This window comes from Pangasianodon hypophthalmus, chromosome 18 (genome assembly GCF_027358585.1).
Source record: "Pangasianodon hypophthalmus isolate fPanHyp1 chromosome 18, fPanHyp1.pri, whole genome shotgun sequence".
Classification (NCBI taxonomy): domain Eukaryota; kingdom Metazoa; phylum Chordata; class Actinopteri; order Siluriformes; family Pangasiidae; genus Pangasianodon; species Pangasianodon hypophthalmus.
This window is the reverse complement of record NC_069727.1, coordinates 16,762,605-16,786,805: the sequence shown is the minus strand read 5'-3', so window position 1 is coordinate 16,786,805 and position 24,201 is coordinate 16,762,605. Positions and strand designations below refer to the sequence as shown.

The 24,201-nt window shown below is 42.0% G+C and overlaps 1 protein-coding gene across 8 annotated transcripts in view; it reads right to left on the bottom strand.

The window, feature by feature from the left end:
* The window catches only part of foxp2 (forkhead box P2), a 92,110-nt gene that overhangs the window by 28,453 nt on the left and 39,456 nt on the right, over window positions 1–24,201 (bottom strand). For all 8 annotated transcript variants that reach the window (XM_026923601.3, XM_026923607.3, XM_026923608.3 and 5 more), the window contains 2 exons: window positions 9,463–9,552; window positions 851–988 (listed from right to left, as the gene is read on the bottom strand). In XM_026923601.3, the coding sequence (XP_026779402.1) occupies window positions 851–988; window positions 9,463–9,552 (228 nt within the window). The remainder of the gene's footprint in view (window positions 1–850; window positions 989–9,462; window positions 9,553–24,201) is intronic.

Here is a 24,201-nt window from a genome sequence, read left to right as displayed (position 1 = left end):
TTTTAAAAAAAGAATATAATGAACATATTCACGTGCATAAATATTAGTGATGCTTTTTTGGGTAATTTTGGAGCTGAGCACAATAAATTGATTACTCAATATTTAAAATAAATAGTCTTGACACGTGCAAAGAATTACTTAGCGTTGCTGAACAGCTCCAATTTAATAACAGAAGACCAACATTTCCCATTTTAGACAAAGTGGCAAAACCCTGACAGCCAATTTAATTCATTTACCATTCGAATGCATTTGAATATTACAGAGCCTATAATTTTACACTGGCTCACAGAGTGAACATTAGTAGGAGTGCTACAGTGCCTGTTCATATTGCATAAACGGCAGTCAAAAACTGTGTTGCTTTCTAAAGCCAAAAAAAAAACAAGACAGAAAAATCATAATTTTATACGAACTTTAAGCAAATAAAAATGGATCTGAAACTTTACTTACAAATTACATACTGCTTGAGTTAGCAGTAACAGTTAGGCAGTTAGGCAGAATGGCTTCTTATTCATTATATACATGCTCACTACATAGCATATAACACAATCGCCTTCTAGAAGTCATTTAGTACACTGTATACCCAATAAAACATGATTTGACATAACTGATTACTGTCTTGTGCTCAGAATGAGTCCTGTGATGCTGACAAGCAAAAGAGGCACACCACGCATTCACATTTTAACCTATAGACCTGTTTTGGCCAAATAAAATCACTATAAAAGTAATATTTTACCAATTTATTAGGTAGTTATTAATTAACCACACTTAACCAGTGTCCTAAGAACGTAGCAGTTCTTAGTTGTTTTGTGTGTGTGTGTGTGTGTGTGTGTGTGTGTGTGCAGGTGTGTACCTGCTGCAGCATGACTGCCTGCTGTTGCTGTAGAAGCGCCTGGAGCTGCTGAGGCGAGAGGACCTGCTGCTGAAGGATCTGCTGCATCTGCTGGGGAGTGATGACCTGTGGACTCATCATGGCCACTGACACTGGCACCTACACAACGACATAAAAAGAGAGAGATCAGTGCTATCTCCTTTTCTGACCACTAAAGTATATGTGAGATTGGAGCTCTGCTATCTCTTTTAGGTTGAGTACCTTAAGTGAGAAAAGCACAAGCATTTCAAGGCCTTTGTGCATTTTGGATTATATATAAATAGGGATTAATCCCATGAGAATAAAAGCATAAATGCTCCCAAGACACACACACATATATATATATATGTATATAGCCTGCCATTAGAGTCACATGGTCTATAAATGTAGAGGTTGGCACCTTAAACTAATTAAAAATGAAGGCAAAACAGATTGTTAATGTGGCAAAACATCTGCAAATGAGGAACAACACAGGAAGTTGGCGGTCAATTATTATGATATGCATATAATGCATAATGCAGCAATCAGAAATCAATCAGAGATGCATCAGACTACATGTGCAGACGCATGTAGTTAAATCTGTTTAAACGGTCTGTGTGTGTGAGTGCAGGCGTTCTTTCCTCTTTCCTCACTGTGACCAAATCTCCTGTTTCTTCTGTTTACAAGAAAATGAGCTGAATTACCAAGTTTCAAGCATCCAGATGCATAATTCTTCTTCCAGACACTGTTTTTTTTATAACGTGTTTGAATCATTTAAAAACTAGCTGTCAAACTGTGCAGAAAACATAATTTTTTAAAAAGATTGTATCCTGATTGTTATTAGACAGCAGTGCTTTCAGACCAAACAGATCAATAGAGCTAGCTGAGTCGACTTTTTTATGTATGAATATTAACACGGGAATACTAACAACTGTGCGTGTTAATTCATGTCAGTTCTTTTTTTCGTGGATAAAAAAACAAAAAGTGAACAAATACAACAACAACAAAACTACTTACTGCAGAAGAGCTTACTCTATAACGTAAAGTTTAACCTAACGCTTGCTTTATTATTAGCAGTGTATATTTACAGTATAACGTTCAAGGTCGCCTTATTTCAGTTTAAAACACGGTGTGTGTCAGTGCTGGTCAGTAAGAGGAGTGAGTGGCGGACCATGGGGTGTGAGCATGGTGTGTGGTGTGCCGAGGGCTGTAGAGACACGGGTGCTCCTCACGACGGCTAATCAAGCTGCTTGATTGCTTTCCATACATCCGAGCTTTCGGGGCCTTGACACGTCCTTGTTTTGCTCTCCTCGCTCGCCCTGGCTCAGGTTCCCCTCTTTGATTAGCAGAGACATTTGCATGGTCACTACACATTTTTCATTTTAGAAGTCATTATGCATTAGCGCTCCTGATCGCCCAGCTTGACTAATCCTGATGAACTGAGTCGCAGAGATGAAGGTCACACTCTATCCTCACTGCACATTCATATTCATATTCAAACAAATCCAAGCACCATTCTTCATTAGAATGGCCCCAAAACTCAACAAGCTCTGCCATGGAGGAGTTGAAACACACACACACACACACACACACACACACACACACACACACACACACACTATCACTCTCTCTAACACTCTTGGGGGAATGTGAAAGTGATAGGAGAGAAAGGGAAAAAAAAAGTAGAAGAAGAAAAAAACAATGAATAAAGCAACAAAGTCACAAATTAAACAGCTGCATGTAATTATGCAAATGTATGCTTACACCTTCAATGTTATTAAACCTTAAGACACATTTGTGATGTGTAATTACCCCCAGGTTCAACTGGGGTTCTGCGTCGGACTAAACGACAATACAAAGACCAAAGCAGAGAAGCGCAAGAGATGTTCTCATTACGCTCATTATTTGTCTATTTAAATGAGCTTTTGGCGAACAACAAAAGAACTCTCGGTGCTTCTACAGTCCACTGAATGCAATAAACATGTAAATTTCACAACAATGAGGTATTAGTTTATTTATCTATCCAGTCCGATTACGCGCAGTAAAACAGGCAGTGAGTGGAAAACGTGATTCTTAATCATTTCAGAGGCACTGAGCAAGAAGCCCACCCTCACAAAGGGAGAGAGAAAACAGCAAACAAATGAAGTCAGGAAGCGCCTTTCAGCCTTTCATTAGCTTTTTAGTGGAGAGATGGATGATAATCATCTTCATTTCATCGCTCTTCCAAACAAAAAGAGGCGAGAGGAAAAAGGCAAAGTGGAAGGCCCCGACCCATTCACTGGGAGCCCTGCACAATGCTAATTCCTGCATTTAACGGCGTGCTTTTCTGCCTGACGTATCAGAGCTTGAAAGATGAAAGCAGATAAGTAATTGCTCTCCTGGTTCTTATTCTTCACTGACAACCCATAAATTTAATTTTACACACACGTTCATTTACATTTTCGAGTATATGACATGATAATTGGTGGAATATAACACCTCCATTCTGCTGGATACTGCACCGGGGGATGATTGACAAGTCGGGTGAATTGAAAGGAACAGAGGCTGAATTGCCTCTCCTGGAAATGATTTTGCAGAGAAGGGACAAAATTAATGAGCATTTACAGGAGGGGTCGAGCGGTAAACATGCACACACAATAGGCAGCTCTCTCGCACGGATGCCACACCAAAAACACCGCCATAATGGCGAAGAACAAACCCCCAGTGGTGCGGCCAAAAATCTATTACCACACACACTCGTGACCAAATGGGATTCTTAAAGAATCATCTAAAATCAGTCCCACTTGAGACATTAACTGGGAACACTGATTAGAGTGTGTTTTCATTGGAAAAGTAATAAAGGCCAGGATCCAGACGCAGGTTTGCTTTACTTTCTATTTGGATTTGCAGTCTTTCTGAATTGCCATTGGCATAAATGTGGTTAAAAAAAATTAAGATGGCCTATATTATTATTACCTGATGAAACAATAAATAATATAAAAAGCGAGAGGAATGATTTCCATCGGCCTGCTCTTGGCAAATCGCCAATTCCAAACTGGACGGTGATGACAAAGCAACACTGGGCTTCCTGAAGAAGAAGAAGATGAGGCAGATCTTTACAGGGCTCATACTACACTCATACTACACTCACAGCATTTAAAAGCTCTGCTAATTCTTTCTCTTCTCATGAACAGCAGACCAGGCTCAGGATGTCTAGAAAACCGTGTGGAGAAACAATATGTAGAACAGCAGAGGAAACTTACAACACGAGCTGCTAAAGCTAGCTAAAGAGAATATTGTTAAAAAATAAGCCTTTAAATGATGAAAACTAGACAGACCTGGATGGAACTTGTGGTCTTTATAAAGATTTAATAATAAGTGAAAATCACAATCTGGCATTAGTCCTGTCGCAGTGCTATGGTACAAAAAGGGACCCACCTGAAGTGAAGCTAGAAGAAACTCTGGAAAATCTCCAAGGCCTGTGTGTAATGTGTTCATTCTCTATACAGGTGAGAATAAGGCACAATCCTAGAGCCTCTTATTAAGAGCTGGGAAGTGCTTTACACATTCCAAAGCACTGTTCACTTCTCTCCCGCTAGTCTGACAAAGTGCTATTAGCACTGCTTGTTTATCCCCATTACAACAGCCTGGAGTGCTGTGTTTCGATTATCACCAGCCCAGAAACACAGTCAGGGTTAGAGCAGAAACAGTTAGCAGGAGCCAATTCAATACACCATTTCTGCACCGCTGACAGGCTAAGTAAAGGAAGGCCCATATTAGATGTGTGGAAAAAGGCAGGCTGGCTTCTGAATAGGGTGAATAATGTGGCCACTTCAGAGGTGGGAATGATGGAGGCACTCGCTACAGATACTGTTAAGATAAACAAAATGAGAAATGGAGGGGCAGGCGGTGGTAATTACTTCAGCTGCCTGGCAGTGAGAGGTGGTGTGTTAATTAAGGTGTAAAGCTCAGTTTGATCAGAGCACGAGGACAGAGATACAGTGGAAGAGGGAGAGTGTGATTCCACAGTCTCCGTCCCACTACAGTTCATCTCATTCGCAGAGTCCTGGGGCCTCAGGTCTTAAAGTCCTGACCTCCTGTAAATAACTTCTAGAGACCTACACTGCTACTTTACTCCAATTATTAGCCATTGCTCTTAAACAAGCCGGGGCCAGTGGCCAATATGAACATGAATAGCCAGGAACACAGCTATTCACATACCTTTAAGAAGATTCTCAGTTAGTTTCACATTCACACACACACACACAGAAAGGTCGTTTGGATTAGGGGATCAATGCGAGTGATCCTAAGTACCGGAGTTAAGTAGATTACAGGAATGATTTCCCAAATCAATTTATTTTGCAGTTCAGCAACACTGATGGGAAGTAATGCATTTAAAGCGATGATAACGTGGATGTAGCGCTCTGTTAGAAGCACCAGAGGGGTAATGGTGATACAATAGACCCTCCACAAAGATTTATCTCCATGTAGATAATCATGCGTTCATTTCCATCAATATAAGGAAGTATCAGTACAGATGTGTACTGCAGATGGAAGTTTCTGTGTTGAGCCTGTCGGTGCTTTCCAGGAAACCTTAATGAGTCTTTAAAACCTTGGAAGAAGGCAGAGATAAAGAACTGAAGGAAGACCTTTCAAATATGAATGAACCCCAGCCAGCTGAACAAGTGCTCTTGATCTTGAGCCACGGAAGATGAAGCAAGGCCTGAGCATGCTTGTGAGTTCTTATAAGATTTTTTATGGACTTTTAAATTTGGATTTTTCAAAACTCATGTCTACACTACCACAATTAAAGAGGTGTATGGTGTAGCATTTCGTGAGGAAATCTGTTTCTCTGCTCCTCTCTCTCTCTCTCTCTCTCTCTCTCTCTCACTGATGTCACAGGTAATAGGGAGTCCATCGAATCCAACACCTCATCAAATGACATGCAGTAAATTACATGAGCTTCAAGCAGCTAGGCGAATTTCTGTTCATCATTTGGAAAGACTTCTCTTCACCAGACTACACATATCAGATCTGCCAGTTAGGATCCAATTAACACCCTGGCCAGAGTAATCAGATTGCATGTGTAAAGGCTGCTAGAACTCGTTTATTGCTCCCATGAATCTTCTGTCAGAAGGTAAATTTGTTGCTACTACATCAAAGCGTGCACACTGTGGCACACTTTTTTTTCTTCCTCTCCCTACATCTAGCCGTAGGGTTATACTCCAACTTCTTTTGCATCACAATGACAAACTCTGCACGCTGTCCTCTGCAATTTATCCAGGCAGAAAAAAAACTTGTTTTCTAGTTATAAAAGCAATAACTGCTGGTGTCCAAGAGAAATATGCACACACATACTTCTAACCCTCCAAAGGTCCTCATGCAAGTCTTTTCTTTCCATAAGAATAACGGTTTCTACATAGCTACATTTCTCCTTGCGAGCCCACCAGGGGAAGTGGAGTTAATAATAAATGTTAATGTGGGAGCATATGTCTCTGTATAAATTCAGCTGGCTTTTCGCATGGTTCCAGATGGAGGACTAAGTAGATGAACATGGCACGGGAATGCGGTGCTTTGATGAGATGTGTGCGGCGGTGACCTTTAAAATGGCGACACCCTGAAGATGGCCCAGTGCTCACAGCGTGATTGGGTGGGATATCTCGAAATCCTGGGCTCTCCTCTCATCCAGAAAACTGTGCCAGCTCTCTCAGCCTCCATCTAGGCCAATGCATAGGAAGGAAGCCAGGCAGAAAGTTGAGAGCAAGCACAGAGAGTACGTTTTGAAAAGTTGCATTTGCTCATAGACTTCGGACCCAGAGTTAACCAAAGGTCAGCATGTCCAGAGGCGGTTCCTTTCGTCCATGGAAACGTGAACCGTTGCTGGTTTGCGCTGTGTTACAGGCATGTCCATGAGCGCAGAGGCTCAAAGTGCTTTTGTTCGCTCTCTCATTGTATGCCTCCACCTCGTTAATGCCTGTCCAGCACCCTGGGCAGCACTCAAAAGCCCTGCTGTGACCACAGGCCAAGGGTTAGCTCTCCCTCTTCATCCACCGTTCTGACATCCAGGAGGATATGCTCCATCACACATCCCCCAACACATACACACGCTGACATGGAGTGCCATGCGAGTGTTTGCTCAGTGTGTGACTCCTTGCCATTCGTATTCAGCGCACCTTACATGTGTCAGCTTCGGGTTCTGGCAGATGCTCCCGCGCTGTTAAATGCCCATTCCGCCCACCAGGATGAGACGATTAGATGGCCTACGTGCATCCATGGGGAAGCGGCAAACAAACAAACCTACATGCAGATTAGACATATGCAGACCGACAACTGAGCTGATCTGGAGGGAAGGGAAGGGGACAATTCTCAGGCATGCGGGCTCCACTGTAATCCGTCTTTCCTTTCATCCTCGCCACTCCTTTATTTGTGTTTTAAATGTCAGTGTATAAAATGCGGAGGAGATATTGCCATGCGGTGGGAGAGCTGCGGAGACGCGAGAGGGCTGTTGTGTGCCTTGGGAAATCCTTGTAAGCAGTGTGGCAACGGCACAGGGATTTACGGGAGAGAAATAGGTGTTTATTGAGTGCTCCCGTGGGCTTACTGGGTAATAATAGACCTGTCACATTACGCAAATGTGGAAAAGCAGCTTGTGTGCACGTCAACAGCCTCAGATGCAGGAGCGGATAGAATTAGTCAAAGAGCCTTTAGACACTAATACGAGTAATTAAAACTGCACGCTGCAGCACTTAGATGCTAACGTGGTAAATAATTTATATGACGTGATGTATGGATGGTTTCCCTTCCTCCTGAGAAGAAAGCGGTGGGATTTGTCAGTGTCGCGTGTACACACAGGCTTTTGCTTACTTAATGAGGGGCTGTTCAAGCCGTTTACTTGCATGCTGCCAAGCAAGTGGTGGCTCTTATGTGAGTATATACAACATTACTGTCTAAAACAGGCAATGCTCAGTGAGCTGAAAACAATGCAAGGAACATAAAAACTGACATGGAGACCAGATTTAATTTATAATTTAATTTAAAGATTTACCATTCACAATGTTTTTGGTCATTAGGAGGTGTTAATAAAGAGTGGCCCAACATCACTGATTAAATACAGCCTGTAGCCATGACTCAACAAGCCCCCGATTCATATTGATTCATATGGCTAACATGAGGCAAGGAAGGAATAAGCAAATGTAAATATTCAATATTTACTATCCTCTGGTGTTATTAGAGTCAGAGCCTCTGTCCGGGCCCAACAGTTGTCACAGACTTTCCTCAGCCAATATCACTCTGCCTCATCTAAGTATTGTGTTGTACGAGTGGTAATTTGCAGTCACACAGTGTGCCTGGAATCCATTCTCTAAGTATACACAGAGCTGGGGAAATTCAATAGGCTGAGCATATTCAATACCTGCTAGACTTTTGTTTTACAACTAATGTCTGTGCTCTGGGGGGAAAAAAATACACCAAGTTATGAATTCTCTAATGCAAAATGCATATTTGTACTGATAAGTCTGAGTGTATTAACATTCAGAATACAACTGATTTGACTGATTCCAGTGAGAGACATGATGGCACCCCATTGCAAAGCTTATCTTTTGCCACTACATAATTAGACAGACTGGGGTGTGACTCCAGTGGAAGGTGTCGCCATTGTTATACTTGGTGAAAATATTAACAACGAGGGTTAACTGCCGTTTTTTTCCCGTTTATTTAATTAATGTACAGAGTACTAATGAGGTAAACCACTAATCCCTGATAACACTTATTAGCAGCGAAGAGAGCACATGCTCTCACACTTCAGTTTGAACCTAAAAATACAGAGCCTTGTAGATGTCAAGCGCTTACATAATGTTAAGCAGGAAATGAAGGCTGCATTTGTATCGTACTGATGTGAGAGAAACAGCCTAATATGTTCTCTGACAGCGATGAAGTAAACAGCTCTGGTGGGAGGGAATGCACTGTGCACAACGCTAGCATGACCTTTACCAAATCACTGACAACAGAAATAGAGCGCAACTGGAATCAATACGGCAAATTATCTTGGAGGAGTTCAAATGGCAGCTAGTTAGAATACACTACATTATAGGAAAGTCTGCAGCTGGCTGTCATTCATATAAGCAATTTTTTGCAAGTAAATTGTCTGTTGGTTTATGTAAGGGACAGGTTATCCCGGAAAGCATGCATATTAATGTAATCATGCCCAACTGCAAATAACACACTGTGTTTGTGACATGCATAATGCCAGAATGAACATTATTATTCATTCTTTGTTAGCAAGTAAATTTGTTGACTACCTTCTCCACTCATTGCTATACGTACATAGTAGGACATGCCTGAGGTGTAATCCTCCATCTCACAAAGCCTGACAGAAGCACAAAGTTCACTACAGAAATGCAGGTTGTGTGTATATGTGTATGTGAGGGTGTGTGCTCCTGTGTCTGTTTGTCTCTTTGTGTGTGCATGTGTGTGAGTGAGCATTTCCTCACAGAACGGCAGCCCTGACAGGTTTAGAATTTCAGTGACAAGTCCAGAATTACATTGCCAAATCAAACAGACTAGTGGAACAGAGGAAATCTTTTCCAGAGCACCATGTATTATGGATGGACTTAAGAGATTAACAAGGAGCTGCTCACCTGCAGTGGACGATGTTTGTCGTTGTTCTTTGGAGACTTCAGGCCACTGCCTGGTTGCTGTAAGAGTAATTGCCTTGCTGCTTGAAGGGCCTGCGAAGAGAGTAGGAAGAGAGTGGCAAAATGAGATTTTTATGTCTTTCTTCCTCTCGACACACACTTACACGGAACAAAAAGCGCATAATCCAATATCAATCCCACAAGTCCTACCTGCTTTTGGCTTTAAAACGGAGCCTGAAACACCAGGCAAATATTATACATTTTTCACGATGAGCCATGAAGCCGTGATGAAGAATAAATACAGTTTGTCTAAAGCACCCGTGAAGTGTGGGTGAAAAAACCACAGAGCGCGTCAGTAGAATTGACCTGTCTAGTGTGTGCTCAACTGAAATACCCACTTCTCTGCAAATTACCAGGCCATTTGCATATTCATAATATCAATTTGAAGTAGAGGCAGGCGATGTGAAGTGTTCCTACAAGCTGTAATTAAAGTTGACAAAATCAACATCAGATTACCTTAGGAGTGAATTAACAAGGAGCTGGGGTTTTACACTGTGCATTAGCCGTGCTTATGAGCACAGAAGGGGAAAATAGGCTTTCTAGGCCTAATCATACTGGCTGCCTACTGTGCCTTCTCAGAGGGGAAGACTGCTACCCAATGTTACACACATAGCAAAGGCAGAGAAAGGGGGAAAAAAAATATCTTGTTTTATTCTGCAAGTAAAATGATGACAATAGCAAGAAAGCAACAAAATGATGCAATGTGTTGTCCATGTATATCTAAAACTGTATCTACAGCCATATCTAGAAAGGCGACTCTTTTCACAACTATACACCTCCCAAAATCCTAACAAAAATAGATAATAAATAAATAAACAAAACAATACATTCACAGGTGTTTCTTCAAGTGGAGACAGCGCCAAGGTGAGGAGTGAGTGAGGGAAAAAAAAAAAGTCTTCAGATAAAGAGTGACACTACTTCTTGCACATTCAAGGGGTTGTTTTATTTTCTGGTGCTTGCCTGTATCCATGACAACAGCTGCCTTGACAGGATGTGCATATGGCACTGCTCTGCCAGCTGGTGAGAACAATGTTTGAACTAGTGCATTGAGATGCTGAGCAAACAGGGAGAAAGAGAAAGAGAAAGAGAATGGGGAGGGGGGGAGTTGAGAGAGAGAGAGAACGAGAGGGAGAGGAGGGGAGAAAAAAGTTGCCACATCTTAACCCTCTGGGAAGGCAGCCATCCCCCTGATCAATTATGAAAAGAGAGAGCGAGGAGCTGCCACTGTCTGTCTGGCTGTGGCTCTGAGGAGCCAGGCTCTCGGAGCCCCCCGGTAAACAAACACAACAGAGTGGCGCTAGGTCCTAACAGCATCGATCTGTCTCCTCAGACACATGCACATGATGCAGCGTGCTGATGTGGCCTTATGCTTCAGGGGACACTGGTGTGGCAGGGACTGCTGGTGTACTTTACATCCCCTCCACTTCAGCCTGAAGCATGTGGACGCACTGTCTACAAGCTCCAAACAAATAACAAACAAGGCATGTCTTGGTGCTTAACAAATAACAATTTCTAGCTTTTTCTCAAGCCTGGAAATATCACTGCTCCGTGGATTCTTAATGCCTTACTGGTCTCTCCATTTTAATGTTGAATTGATTGATTAGTTACGGTGCTTGTGATGCTCCTGGATGCATGAGTGACTTAGAAGCCACAGCCAAACTTGATCCAGGTCTCAGGTCATTACTGGTTTAGATTTGAGGTTGAGATTGTAAATTGTGCAGGATTTCACGCCCATCCAAGCGTTGATTGTGATTGTGGATCTTTATCTGCTGCCTAATGGGCTTAGCACAACAATTAGCAGAAGGAAAATGTTTATCTGAGCTGGGATCAATACAGACTCGCTGTCCTTGGGTGAAGACAGACAAAGTCAAAGAAGTTATTCAATAAGATACAGGTACAGGATTGTGCCACACTTTAATGGCTTCTTCAGTAGAAACAGTGAAAGTGCTGAGTGCAGGAGAAAGCAAATCATGCTAGTTTTTTTTTGTAATCAACAAAACTTTGCAAGTAAAACTGCATTTATTTTAATGGAATTCATATCATATCCTGTGTCATGTTCAATTCTGGAGAGCATGAACATGCAAATCATTGACCAATAGCACAATTGCTTGGGCTATGTTGACCTCTGAAGGTCAACACACCATTTTATTGCAGTACGAAAGATGCAAAACAGAGAAAATGCTTTCCAACATGACAACATGGGTATGCTGAAAGGTAAATAATGCTGCTTACTCATGTAATGCTGCCTTCTGAGCTCATAATCTCAGGATTATCTCATAATCCTGTGCATCAGCTCCAATAACAGCCAACATGGACAAAAATGGTATAAAATTTGGAACTGTTTTATTTATAGTGAAAACTGGTTGGTGTAGTCAGTGAATACCGTATGTGTTCTATTATCACCAGTGATAGATACTTTATTCCATCTAATCTGAGGTATTATTGCGGCTGTTAGTGAATCGTGGCAATGTTGTGTCCTATGAGTGCAATTTCCATACAGTTACCTTGTTAGAGATCACAGTATTTTCTTTTAACACACTGACATACTCAATACTGGTATTGCTAGCATTCACTATTGTGGCTTTTACTGTTTATGCTTAAGCTATTTTGTTTAAGTCACGACTTAGAAGCACCAAAATGGACTTTTTTCATTGCATATGCCAGTTATTATGTTCTCAGTTCTATGAATTTCATAGAAAACATTGGTAGCTCTGAAGTCCACTCCAGGTGACCTTGATGCAAAAGCTATTACTAGGGTTCATACAGAACCCTGCACAAAGCCATATCAGCTGCTATCGAACTTTAACAATGATGCATAAAGTAAGCCAACCATCAAAACTTTGCTGAAAGCCCAAACCCCCAGAATGTGTTGCTGTGTGCGAGAAATGCCAGCTCCCATCCATTAATGCACACATTGTATAAACAGCACAATGTGCTGCATTCCTCAGAGCTAGGAGCTCAAGATCCCTGGCTCGAACATAAATAACAAGGCACTCAGGAACATATTTGATGTTGATATCCATCTCTGAGGACCAAGAGAAAAAGAAACATACACACACATATTCTGTGCACCAACACACACACACACACACACTAGGACACAAGCACCCAGTTCAGGATCCTTATGAAAATAAGTTTCGGACAAATGGATATGCTGTAATTGGTTTCAGATAGCGAGGTCAGGAGAAAGCCGATACGAGTAACTATTATGCGAAACAGAGGAGAAACACGAATGTTTACACAGGCACTCCCCAGCTACATTAATAGCCGAGCAGAGCTCACCGGAGAGAGAGTATGAGACAGACGAAAGAAACATATGTCAGCTATCGCCCCCCTCCTCGTACGGTCTATGTTTAGACTTAATACATCAGTAATAAAAAAACACATCACAATGCACCTTTGTGAGGACCATTCCCTGATCTAAAACAAGCATGAAATACATTAGCAGCCAGACGCAGTTTGGCACATCATTACAAACACGTCGCCATTCCTCCAGACCGCCACTTGAACCATGCTTTAATAGCGCGATCCAGACTCCATAGCTGTGACTAAAGGTATTAAAAGAAAATACAAACAAGGATGAGATAGCATGCAAGATGAATTACCTCCCGAGGGTCAGAGCTAGTTGATTTGTTTGAGAAAGGAAATATATCCAGTGTGATGTAGGTTCTTGGGAATGCTAGGCCCACTGGAGTGGAGATGTGCAAAATACAGTGTTTAGCAGGTCGTTAAAGTTTCTCTAATCGATTTTTTAAAGAACACTTTAGCTGAACTGTCTTTAGATCCCGAGTGAGTTAGGAGTACCAAAGCACTACCATGATGGAGTAGGAGATAAGTCTAGGATTACAGCATAACTATCCATATAGTGGAAACAACGACAGAGAGGCTCAGTGTTCAACCAGAAGTTCCAAAAAGCAATGGACAGAGTAAGAGAGAAGACTGAATACTGATGCGGCTTTTCAGAACTGGAGATACCTTAAGGGACTGGAAGCTGACGCCAATATGGCTTTGCTTCTAGAGAGTGGAATTATTGTAGGTGGAATGATTTCACTTCACAGAATAAAACAAGAGTGTGTCCGAAACCAGAAACAACAGAACTTAGTTCATTTTCCACCAAATTCATTTCCACCAAATAATCTAAAAAGATTATAGTGACAACAATATAGACACAACAGTTAAGTCCAATATGGAAGATGTGTTTGGAATAACATGGTTCCTTTGTCTGGTTGATCATTTTCATTATATCTGCTGCAATAAAATGACTGAAGAAAAGGTTCATAGCTGAATGCTTTTTAAATTTCATTAGGGCTAATGACAATCAGAAAAAATAAATGTTTGTTCATGCTGCGTTGTGGAGTAACAACTCTGTACTGCAACTTTTCTGAAAAATTAAAATGAAATGTTTGTGCAGGCTCCGAAATAAAACTGCACAATGTTATTTTTCATTTCGCAAACAGCACCAACTCACCAGACTATTTATTTTGTGTGTTCCTCGTTTTTGATTCAGTACTCGTCGCTTGTTGTGTTACATGATGAACATCTCACTAATCAGCAGTGAACTGATTAGTGCTGAATTAGTGCTGATCCTTTGCTATTGGTCCAGTTGCTGATGGAAAGGCAGTTTTAGTTTTTGGTGGCAAAACTTCTGGTACTCTGGTGAAATGAAAAAGACCCTTAGTGTTTTATTGGCTGATTAGGAGCATCCCACCCCTCATAGAGGCAGAGCTGGAACAAAAACCTGAGAGAGCCGCCGCTAAGTATAAGCCTCTTCACTGCATCCTGAAGTCTATCGCCTGACCAATAACGGTGTGCTAACTGAGCTACTGCCACCAGAGGGGCAGGGAAACAAAAAAATACAAGTGAGAAATATGAGTAAAGAGATAGAGATAGAGAGAGAGGGAGTGAGAGAGAGAGAGAGAGAGAATAGATATCAGAGTGCTTGTGGAAATCAGGCTGTTTTTTCAGCATGTTTTTCTCCAGCTGAATGTCACGCTTCCCAGACAAGAGAAAAGGATGTGGGGATAATGAGCATTTTTATGTATGACTCAATAAATCAACAGAGTGTGCGGTGCACGGGCCGGTCCATGGAGAATCTGCCTTGACTGCGGGCCGAAGCGGGAGCTAACCAGCAGAACAATGGGCTTCTGTGTGTTTCTCTGGCTGCTGCTACTACTTTTCCTCCCTCTTTCTGTCTCTCACTCTATTCCTTTCTTTTTTTACCCCCCCCATCTTCCACTTTCTCCTTCAACGCCTCCATTTCTTATTTATGTATTCCCCCTCACTCTATGCTCTCAGATCTCTCGTTCTTTCTTTCTTTCTTTCTTTCTCTTTCCGACTGTCTTTCTCTCTACTTGTTTATTGATTTTCTAGATTAAGGATCCCAGGGAGAGGGATTGTAACACACAACCATAAAATTATTTTGGGGTGTGCTTATTTGCCTTTCCCTTGCATCTATTTGGCCTGTGTCTGTAGACAATTATGCTTCCTCAGCCCAGACTCAGGTGCTAATAATGAAGGACAAATAGAATCATATGTGTAAACTTCCCCTTCTGATGAAAATTTATATTAACTTTCTGCCACTGTAAACAGAGAGGCATAGCACAGTCCTCCCTGGTGAATTGGAGATGAATTCAGTCATTTCTACCCCAGGAAGCAGTGCATTTAGAGGAAGGGAGGGAGAGACAAAGTGGGGAAAAAAAAAAAAAGACTGCCTCATTGTGTAACCTCACACTTATTTTTCCAAGTGTGAGAAGACAAAACATGGGTCTGTTCAACCCATCAGAGTGAGCATGTGTGTGTGTGTGTGTGTGTGTCTGTGTGTGTGTGTGTGTGCATGTGTCTCTGTGCCAACAGTTGTGTGTGTGTGCGCGTGTGTGTAACTCCAGCAGGCTCTCATTGCGGAAGCCCTGCCAGCAATAACAGGCCAAACAGAATGAGCTTCCATCGTTCACTGCAACCACAAACATTCATACACTTCCCGCTTCATGCAGACACTGTTATGGATGGCTCTCGCAAATCCGCGCCACACGTATGTGATGGAGCACGCATAATAGTTTACAGTATTGCCAGCAACCTGTGGAGAGAATTAGGCTGTAGGGGCCCTGTACTCAAAACAACATCTGTAACCCATAGAAATACAGCAACAAATAGTGCAGGATGGTGGAAAGAGACCCCTGGCCTTCCAGCCACCATTACTGCTGATAATTACTAGCACTACAGTCCGACTCATTCATTGTTATATACTGTAGGCTTGACCAGTTTTACTCACTGTATAGGTTAGCACACTAGAGTCTGTTTCATTCTCTCTCTGGGAACATTGTCTCAGTGTCTCTCTCTCTCGCTTATGAAATTCAATTTATCCCCCATGCACTTTGACTGGCTTTAGTAAAGCTCTCACTTTCAACAGTTGTATAGCACTGGGGTTTAGATAAGGTGACGCGCAGGGCCATTCACTGCTCTTTTATCTGCCTCCTCTAAGAGAAGTCCTTTACACAGCCACAACTGAGAGCCTGACTATCTGCTCTATCTGCTGAAAAAAAAAATATGAGAGAGAGCAAAGCTTTTCACTTACACCATCAACAAATGTGCAAGAATAAGAGAAAAGAAAAAAGAGGGGGCGATAGATGGAGGAAGAAGAAGTGAGCCGGCAACAACCCACTTCCCCTTAGTCCTAGTGTGCACTTGATCCGCTCTGTTTGCCCTTCAAGTGATTATGATCCATCTCTTTTCACAGTTCCATGCCGATGAACGCCACACAGTTGGAGGAATACCTCTTAATAAATGTTGCATTAAAGGGAGAGAGAAAGCACTCTGCACTTCATTTAAAGAGAGGCGAGTGGAAAACGTAAAGTGCGGTGCACTCATTCGCTCAGCGACCAGTGGGTTCCATGAGTTGGATGAAGCTGTTTTCTCAGGTTCTCCACGTCTGTCTTGTCTTTATTGACGAGGGCTCGTTAAGCGGTTCGCACACACCAAAGTATACGGCCAGAGGCGAAGAGCAGACACGATGTGGCATGGGGAGAAGCCGCCAATCTTACAGCAGCATCAACTAGAGAAGAGTTTGTTTTTTGTATCAATACCATTACCATGACTGCTGTGATAAAAAACACACTGTTTCTCGTACACACAAACACTATGCTGAGGTGTATTCATGCTTCATTAATTTACGAACCTGTTTAATCTTGAAAATAAATGTTTTTAAGACACATGGATGATGTCCATCTCCTCTGATAGCAATTAACAGTAATTCATTGCACTGAACTACGCTTCACTTATCAACACAAGGTCTCTCGCTATCTCTATTAAATTAAACATTTGTGTACGTGTGCGCAGGGGAAGCCACGTGTGTGTGCTTGTGCGTATGTGATCATGGCCAAGCCACACACATGGAGACTCTCAATCTGTGGGTCAATAGCGTGTGTCTGTGTCGGTACGACTGAGCCACTGCTCGTACACTGTTACCCAAAGGGGTCGATCAAGCGGCTCCCTGCCCTCAGATGTAAATACCTTAATCTTAATTACCGTGGCTCTGACCTCAGAGAGCAATGCGGTAGGTGAGCTCCCCAAATGCGTCAAAGTTATTGCATGCGTCCCCTTACCGAAGAAATATGTGCTCAGCTCTGCACAGGAGAGCAAAACACGCTTCAACTTTATCACTCTTGGTGCACTGGGGGGAAAAAATGACCAGCATGAAATGAGATAGAGTTCGACAAATACAGTACAAGAACGAGATGATCTTGTCTGCACTCCAGGTGAAGACAAACTATTGTTTTCAGTCCATTTACCTGAACGTTGGGCTATCATTAGACCGCAGCGGGCCGCTGGATCATCCAGCCAGAGTGATGGATCTCTCCAGTCCATCTGAATGAGCGCACGGCTCCACTAAAGATCAGCGGAGTTAATAGCACTGCAGCTAGGCGGCGGAGGGCCAATGCATCTCCGTCAGCGCTGGCTACTTAGCTACTTATGAGGCTGTGGAGTACAGTCTAGCACACATCACGTGCACATCGCGCTTGTGATCTGTGTGCTTGTCTTGTGAATATTCTGATTACAGCACATGCCTGACCTTTGCAAAGAGCTGAATGAGATACAGTTATCTCCCAAAATGACATGCAGCGTCTATCAATCAGCGCTGCTTCACACAGATAGAGAGAGACGTATAGAGAACTGCGAGGCAGGTGATGGTGTACACACTGATTAAGATGTATCCAGTGCATCCACATGCACACACGCACTCGCAGACAAACATACGTGTTCAATCTGTTCTCAAAGGCATTTATAAAGGCTGTAATCAGCCCTCTACTGACTCCATAAACAACGACCGTCCCATGCCAGGCTCATGAGGATCGTAGCGTGAATAAAGTCATCCTCTTTCACTCTCATTCCTCCGTGCTGCCCACTCATCCCCCAACCCCACCCCAAGAGCTAATCTACATCTTTCATTGAATCAAGAATGGAAATTCAGAAGAAATGCTTCTTTTTCAATTTCATGCTGAAGTAGCTCAAGTTAGTGGATGTAATTTCTCCTAACAAGAAAATTTATCACTGTGTCGTTCACTTAGTCTGCCCATATGAGAAGCAACCCGCTTTCTTTTTTTTTCTTTTTTTCCACATTTTCTTTTTCTGTGCTTTGATAAATGTGCCAAAAGCATGATCACTCCTTCCAAAGCACTCCAGACGAGAACAGCACAATTATACTGCTTAATAAAAAAACCCCTTTGACTACAATCTCCATCAAAAAGAAATGACACATTATTCATAGTGCGGCCACTGAGTGCAGGTATCGGAGAGTATAAAAGCCGCTGAGTGAAGCCTTTCACCTTCATCAGTGATGGTCAGAGGACAGACGAGTCATTAGTACATGTCTACAACTGGCATTGTCCTGTACAGAGATATATGAATTAGTGAAAGTAAAGGTGACCACCAGTGTTCGGTTGTGTAGTGTTGATTCATTTATGTAGATCTTAAAATGTGTAACGCAAGTGTGAAGGTAGTGTGAATTGAATTTTCTTACAGTTTTTAGTACCTCTGCACTCAAAACATGATTTTTAGTTACTTATAGTACAATAGTTGACTTCTACTGGGTGGCTGATTTTTACATCGCTGATTTTGTGTTTGTGTTGTCCTTTTTTCAGTCCAAAGTAAGTGTGGGTGATATTACAAAAATTTCAACACAATACTTAAATATTTTGACGATACACAATACGCATCATAACGTATAGAGTTGCGAACCAACTGCCAGCAAAACAGTAATGTGGCATTTAGAAAAACATTTACAAAAATAAATGAAAAAGAAAAGAAAAAAAATGTTCTGAAAAAATGAACGTTTGATAATTATAAGGTTTAATTTTAATTTTAAATTCAGTACAAAATTTTAATGTCAAATAAGCTGCTTCCAGTCCCTTTTTAACTGTTATTGTAAAACCCCACAAAATGGTATACAAAGATAAGGTGATACCCAAAATATCTCAGAAAATAGTACTGTGATGCAGTTTATCATGTTATCGATGTTATATTGCCATATCACCCAGCCATAATGCAAAAGTCACATTTTTCTCATATCTAAATGAGAGACTTGGGTACATCTTCTTCTTATGAGTCCAAAGCTTTGAATCTATTATAATCTATTGAATCTAGTTTAGCCACCAAGCCATGTGGTACAGTATCTATCTAGCTAATTTAGATAATGCTAGTAACGAACATATGATTGGTTGTTATGGTATATTTTAACAGATTTGTTAAATACTATTGTTAAATAAATTGTTTAGAATCTTAACAGTAAATCAAGACTCTGATGCAGAAATCTTACTTGGAAGCTAGTTTACTAGAAGTTAGTTATCTGGCTAGATAACTAGAACTTTTTTGCAAATTTAAATGAGGATAAAGGTGTAATTACTCGTGTACTCACTACAGTCTAAAATGAGGTGTTTAGAGTTATTATATATTTTATCATCTTAGAATAAGAACATATACTGTTCCACATGCGTTATGATCGGTTAAATTTGGAATCATTTCCGAGGAGAAAGAGGCCAAAATTTATGCACAAGGGCAATACGGCCTAGCAGGCAAATTCATTCCGCAGGAACATACATCAAATAACTTCTGGTAAATACTCGGCAATAACAATCACATTTCAATTGAAACGGAGCGGGCATTGGAAGACTCAAGCGTGAAACCAATATCAGCTTAGCTTCAAGTCAAGCATGAAGCATCACATACAACATTAATACATGCAGTGCATATGATGACAATGTTTCCTTATCGCATAATACACACACACACACACACACACACACACACACGCTCCCTCAGTGTGCTGGTACAGTGGCACAGTGGGAGGCAAGAGGGCTAGTGTCTGAGTGCATACAGTAGGCTTCACTCCGTGTGTGAGTGTGTGTGTGTGTGTGTGTGTGTGTGTGTGTTGACACTACTTTACCGCAGATGAGGATAAAGACGTCCTGTCCATAGTGACAGCACTAAAGAAGACGCAAATGAGAACCAACCCCACTTCAAAAACAGCCCTACGAGCCCTTACCACAAAACACCCACAGAGAAAGAGGGAAATCGCAGGCTAAGTGACACATGCGTGTGTTTGAAAAGCCTCTTGTGTATTTGTGAGGTGAAGTCAGGCTTATTTACCACATTTGTTCAAAAGCCCCAAAGAGGTGCAAGCTGAGAGGCTCTCTTACATATGTATTCACAGTCTGGGATCAGTGGGCTGTGAGCCGAGCCGAACACACACACTTTCGGTCTCTCTTTCCACAATATGTAATTGAAATATTCAAGTGTGAAGCGGCAACAACTGGCAATGCGGTGCATAGTAAACAGTGAAAAGAGGAAAGAGAGGACGACTGAGAGAGAGAGAGAGAGAGACACAGAGAGAAGGAAGAGGAAAGGAAGTATGAGGAATAAACTTCCAGCATCCCTGCCCTCCCACCTCCTTAACCAGATTTACATCATTTTAATATTTGTCAGAGAGGGAAAACGCACACACAAACATCCCAGGGCAGGCGTTTCACAGGCTGATTTGTTACTATTCATGGCTGAAGCACAGAGAAACTGTAATACTAGACATGCTTGTTAAATTCACAAGGCTCCAAAGCTGCCTTCTAGCAAATCTAGCAAATCCTGCCTCTCGGTTGTCAGCTTAAGACGCTCGGCATATGCATATATGGGTTTTTTAAGCTCTGTTAAATGGATAGCAGTGTCGCAGGCTGTCAAAGACTTGAAGAAAAAACTCGTTCAGAATAGCCGCTCATCCTGCAGGGACCCAGTGTGCTATTTTTCGCATTACTCTAACGCATGCACAAGTGTAGGAGGCCTTCTACCTGAAGAAAAAAAAAAACAAAGCCCAAATGATGTGTTTCAGGCACGAGCTCCACTGTGCGAGCGCGCGAATGAAGCGCTGCTCCTTTAAGACGTTTCTTTAATGGGATGGGTCAGTGTATAACTGCTCGGCTACTGAGGGCAGACAGCAACCTCGGCCGTTAAGGCTCTATAGATCCTGTGTCATTAATTTCCCCAGGCAGGGCAGTTAGGAGGCATAAAAGGAAATGAGTTGAGAAGTGGTCATTGATCTTGACCCGGGCTGCCTATTTGAGTCTTATTTACCCACCGAGATTAACCCTAATCACTAACTATAACCCACAGGGTCACATAAACAGTGATGGTGCATAGGAGCTGCATGCTAAACCCCAATATATATAAACAGTCCTGAAGAGAAAAGCACTAGCTGAAGCTATCTTATCTTTTACACAGTCACTAGGCACAAGGTTTATGTTATGTTATGTGTGTGTGTGTGTGTGTGTGCCTGTGTGTGTGCTGCACCTGTGATTGTCTTTGACCTGCGCCGCTCTCCGTCACAATGGCACAGAGCTGCTCAAGCATAAAATGGTAGTAAGTGTTTGTTTCCAGCAGATTTCACTCTGACTCTATCTTGTGCTCTGTCTTTTTCCTCCCACTCTCTCTCTCTCTCTCTCTCTCTCTCTCTCATCCCGTCCCTCCTTCCATGTCTCTTTCAGAACTGCAGCTTGACATTTCACAGGGTCTCAGGAGAGCCTGATGTGAAATGGAGTTACTACAGAGGCTGCACTGTAAATTCCATGCAGCCACATGTAATATACCTTAAACACAGATGACCACTCCAGGTGTGTGGCCAGAGCACTGGAAAAAGTGAAATGTGCATGAGCATGTGTGTATATGATGTGTGTGTGATAATAAAATAACGCGTGGCGTTGTCTGGGGAGAGGAGCAAACGCACGCAACACTGTCATTCACTGTCCTATATCTTACTGTGTCATCGCCTGGAGGACGACGACTCTATATGTCAAGCTTCAATGTACTATACAGAAGGGACCATCTGAAGATAGTGAAATGTTAACAATGAAATGGAGAGCACAATAAATACGTCATGCGAGCCATGGGCACTTGTACAGAGCGCCAGCCCAGCAAAAGAAAAATGAAATACACTCTATGGAAAAGCCTTGCTCGTCATTTTATTTTCCTTTGATCTGAGATTTACTCTTGCTTTTTTGAGAAGGTGAATATGCCGGTGTGTGGCCCGGTGTCTGCGTGTGTGTGTGTGTGTGTTATTTACACTCTGGAGTGGTGCAGGCTTGGGCCGGTGTGATAAAGCTAATGAGCTTCAGTGTTGGAGTGTAAATGAGAGAGTCACCTCGCCTAGCCTATCGGCACGGCCGAGACTCCAGGGGTGATTATCTCTTTAAATTATGCTCAAGGGCAAAGCGCTATTTGCATCACAGGGGCTTTTATTTGGTTGATGAGCGGTGGAGGCCGTCATCATCCAGCCTGGAGATGTTGTGCTCTCTGCTCCCTGTGGACGGCTCCGAGAATGAGGAGGGTGATGGAGACAGAGGCGTGGAGAATGCCCGTGTGCTGCCTTCACCTTACTTTCCTCCTGAATAACAGACACCCGAGCCCCAGAGACCCCCATCTCTCCCCACTACGGCAGAATGTACTCAATAAAGCCTGGGCGAGTCTGTTACGCGACAATGATGGCAGCCTTTTTAAATAAAGAGTGGTCCAGTTTAGTGCACGATCAAAGCAAAATTGTGGACATTTTGACAAAACTAAAGAAAAGGTTAAAGTCAGTGTTGCAAATATGAAACACTTCTATTAATAGTTAGCGCCTTCATTTTCACTCGCGCACCCCTCCTCAACCCAGTAGCCCCCCCCAACACCGCCTCCCAAGTGGCTTTCCTTAGCCGTGATGCTACCTCCAATTTCATTTGCTCTTAAACCTGGAGAAGAATAAAAAAAAAAATGGCTGACATCGGCTGTCATATATCTCATCTTAAATTCTCCTCAAGCTAAAATGTCGGGTTAATTGCTGTCACTTTTACATTGGGCCAGTGACTTACAGGCGCCATGCTGTAACAATCGCTGTGGGCATGGAATTAAAAAAAAAAAAAAAATCCCACTGTGTCCTCTGCATCTGGATATTGCCTTCATAAAGACCAGCCCAACTTTAGCAAACAGTCCCAGAGCTGGACAAAGAAAAGAGAGTGGGGTTTAATCGTCATTCTGAGCACAACTGGGACTAATACAGCAGGCAGAAAGTGAGAGGAACCAGGGTTTGCTCTGAAATGAAAAAGACTAACTGGATGGCTGAGTTTGGCTGCTGCTCCTGTACGTCGTAAACGAGACCAGGAGGTCTCTGACTCTGATGGCGCCCAGAGCAGAGCCGTGGCTCTCCAACAGGGAAGCCCACTGATTAAGTTAAAGCATAATTCTAGCTAAGCCATCAATCTGTACAATAAAACACATGCATTGTAGATCAAAGTAATCGCCTAACAGCCCCATTACAGTACATTACTGTATGGATCTTCAGATCAATGTAAAGCCTTCATGTATCCACATTATCATTACCATACATTAAAACAGCTATTCAACGCTGGCTCATAATCAATAATTATTAACTGCAGCAGGCATTTTTTTTTTAAAAAATATTCCCCCTGCAACCTAAGGCCTTTTTTAAAAATTTCAATTCAGAAAATATCAGAAGCCTAATTATTGTTTCCATTTGATATACACACACACTAGACACACTATTAACAGTGTTAATAAGAACTGAAATACTCTCAATAATACATCATGAATACAACAGAATCCTGGCAAAATTAATATCCGATCTTTTCAGACAGACAAACACAATAGCAAACACAAAAAATATTCTGCACTGAGAAAATCTAAGGTTGGAAAAGCGATCAGATTTTGAGCAAAGTAAAATGTAACAAAGTTGGTTGTGACACTCAAGAGAGCAAAGTTTTGGATGATGGTGGAGGACTTTATTCCAACCATAAACCATTCAGTTCATGCCTACACTGCACAGCACATAACACTGCCAATAATAATAATAATAATAATAATAATAATAATAACAATAGTAATAATAATAATAAGAATTGTATTATTATTATTACTACTACTATTATTATTGCTAAACTTCAAAGACAAAGATCCAGTATTTTCTTGTTATCTGAAGTTTTAAATGTTTGAAACTAAATGCACACACTACTTCATATTCAGCACTCTGAACTGGATCACACACACACACACAGACACACACATACACACACACAAGTGGAAGGACACTAATAGAGAGATTGGTAATGTTATTAAATGTGTAGGTATTGTCTGACCCACTCGAGTGTGTGTGAAGGA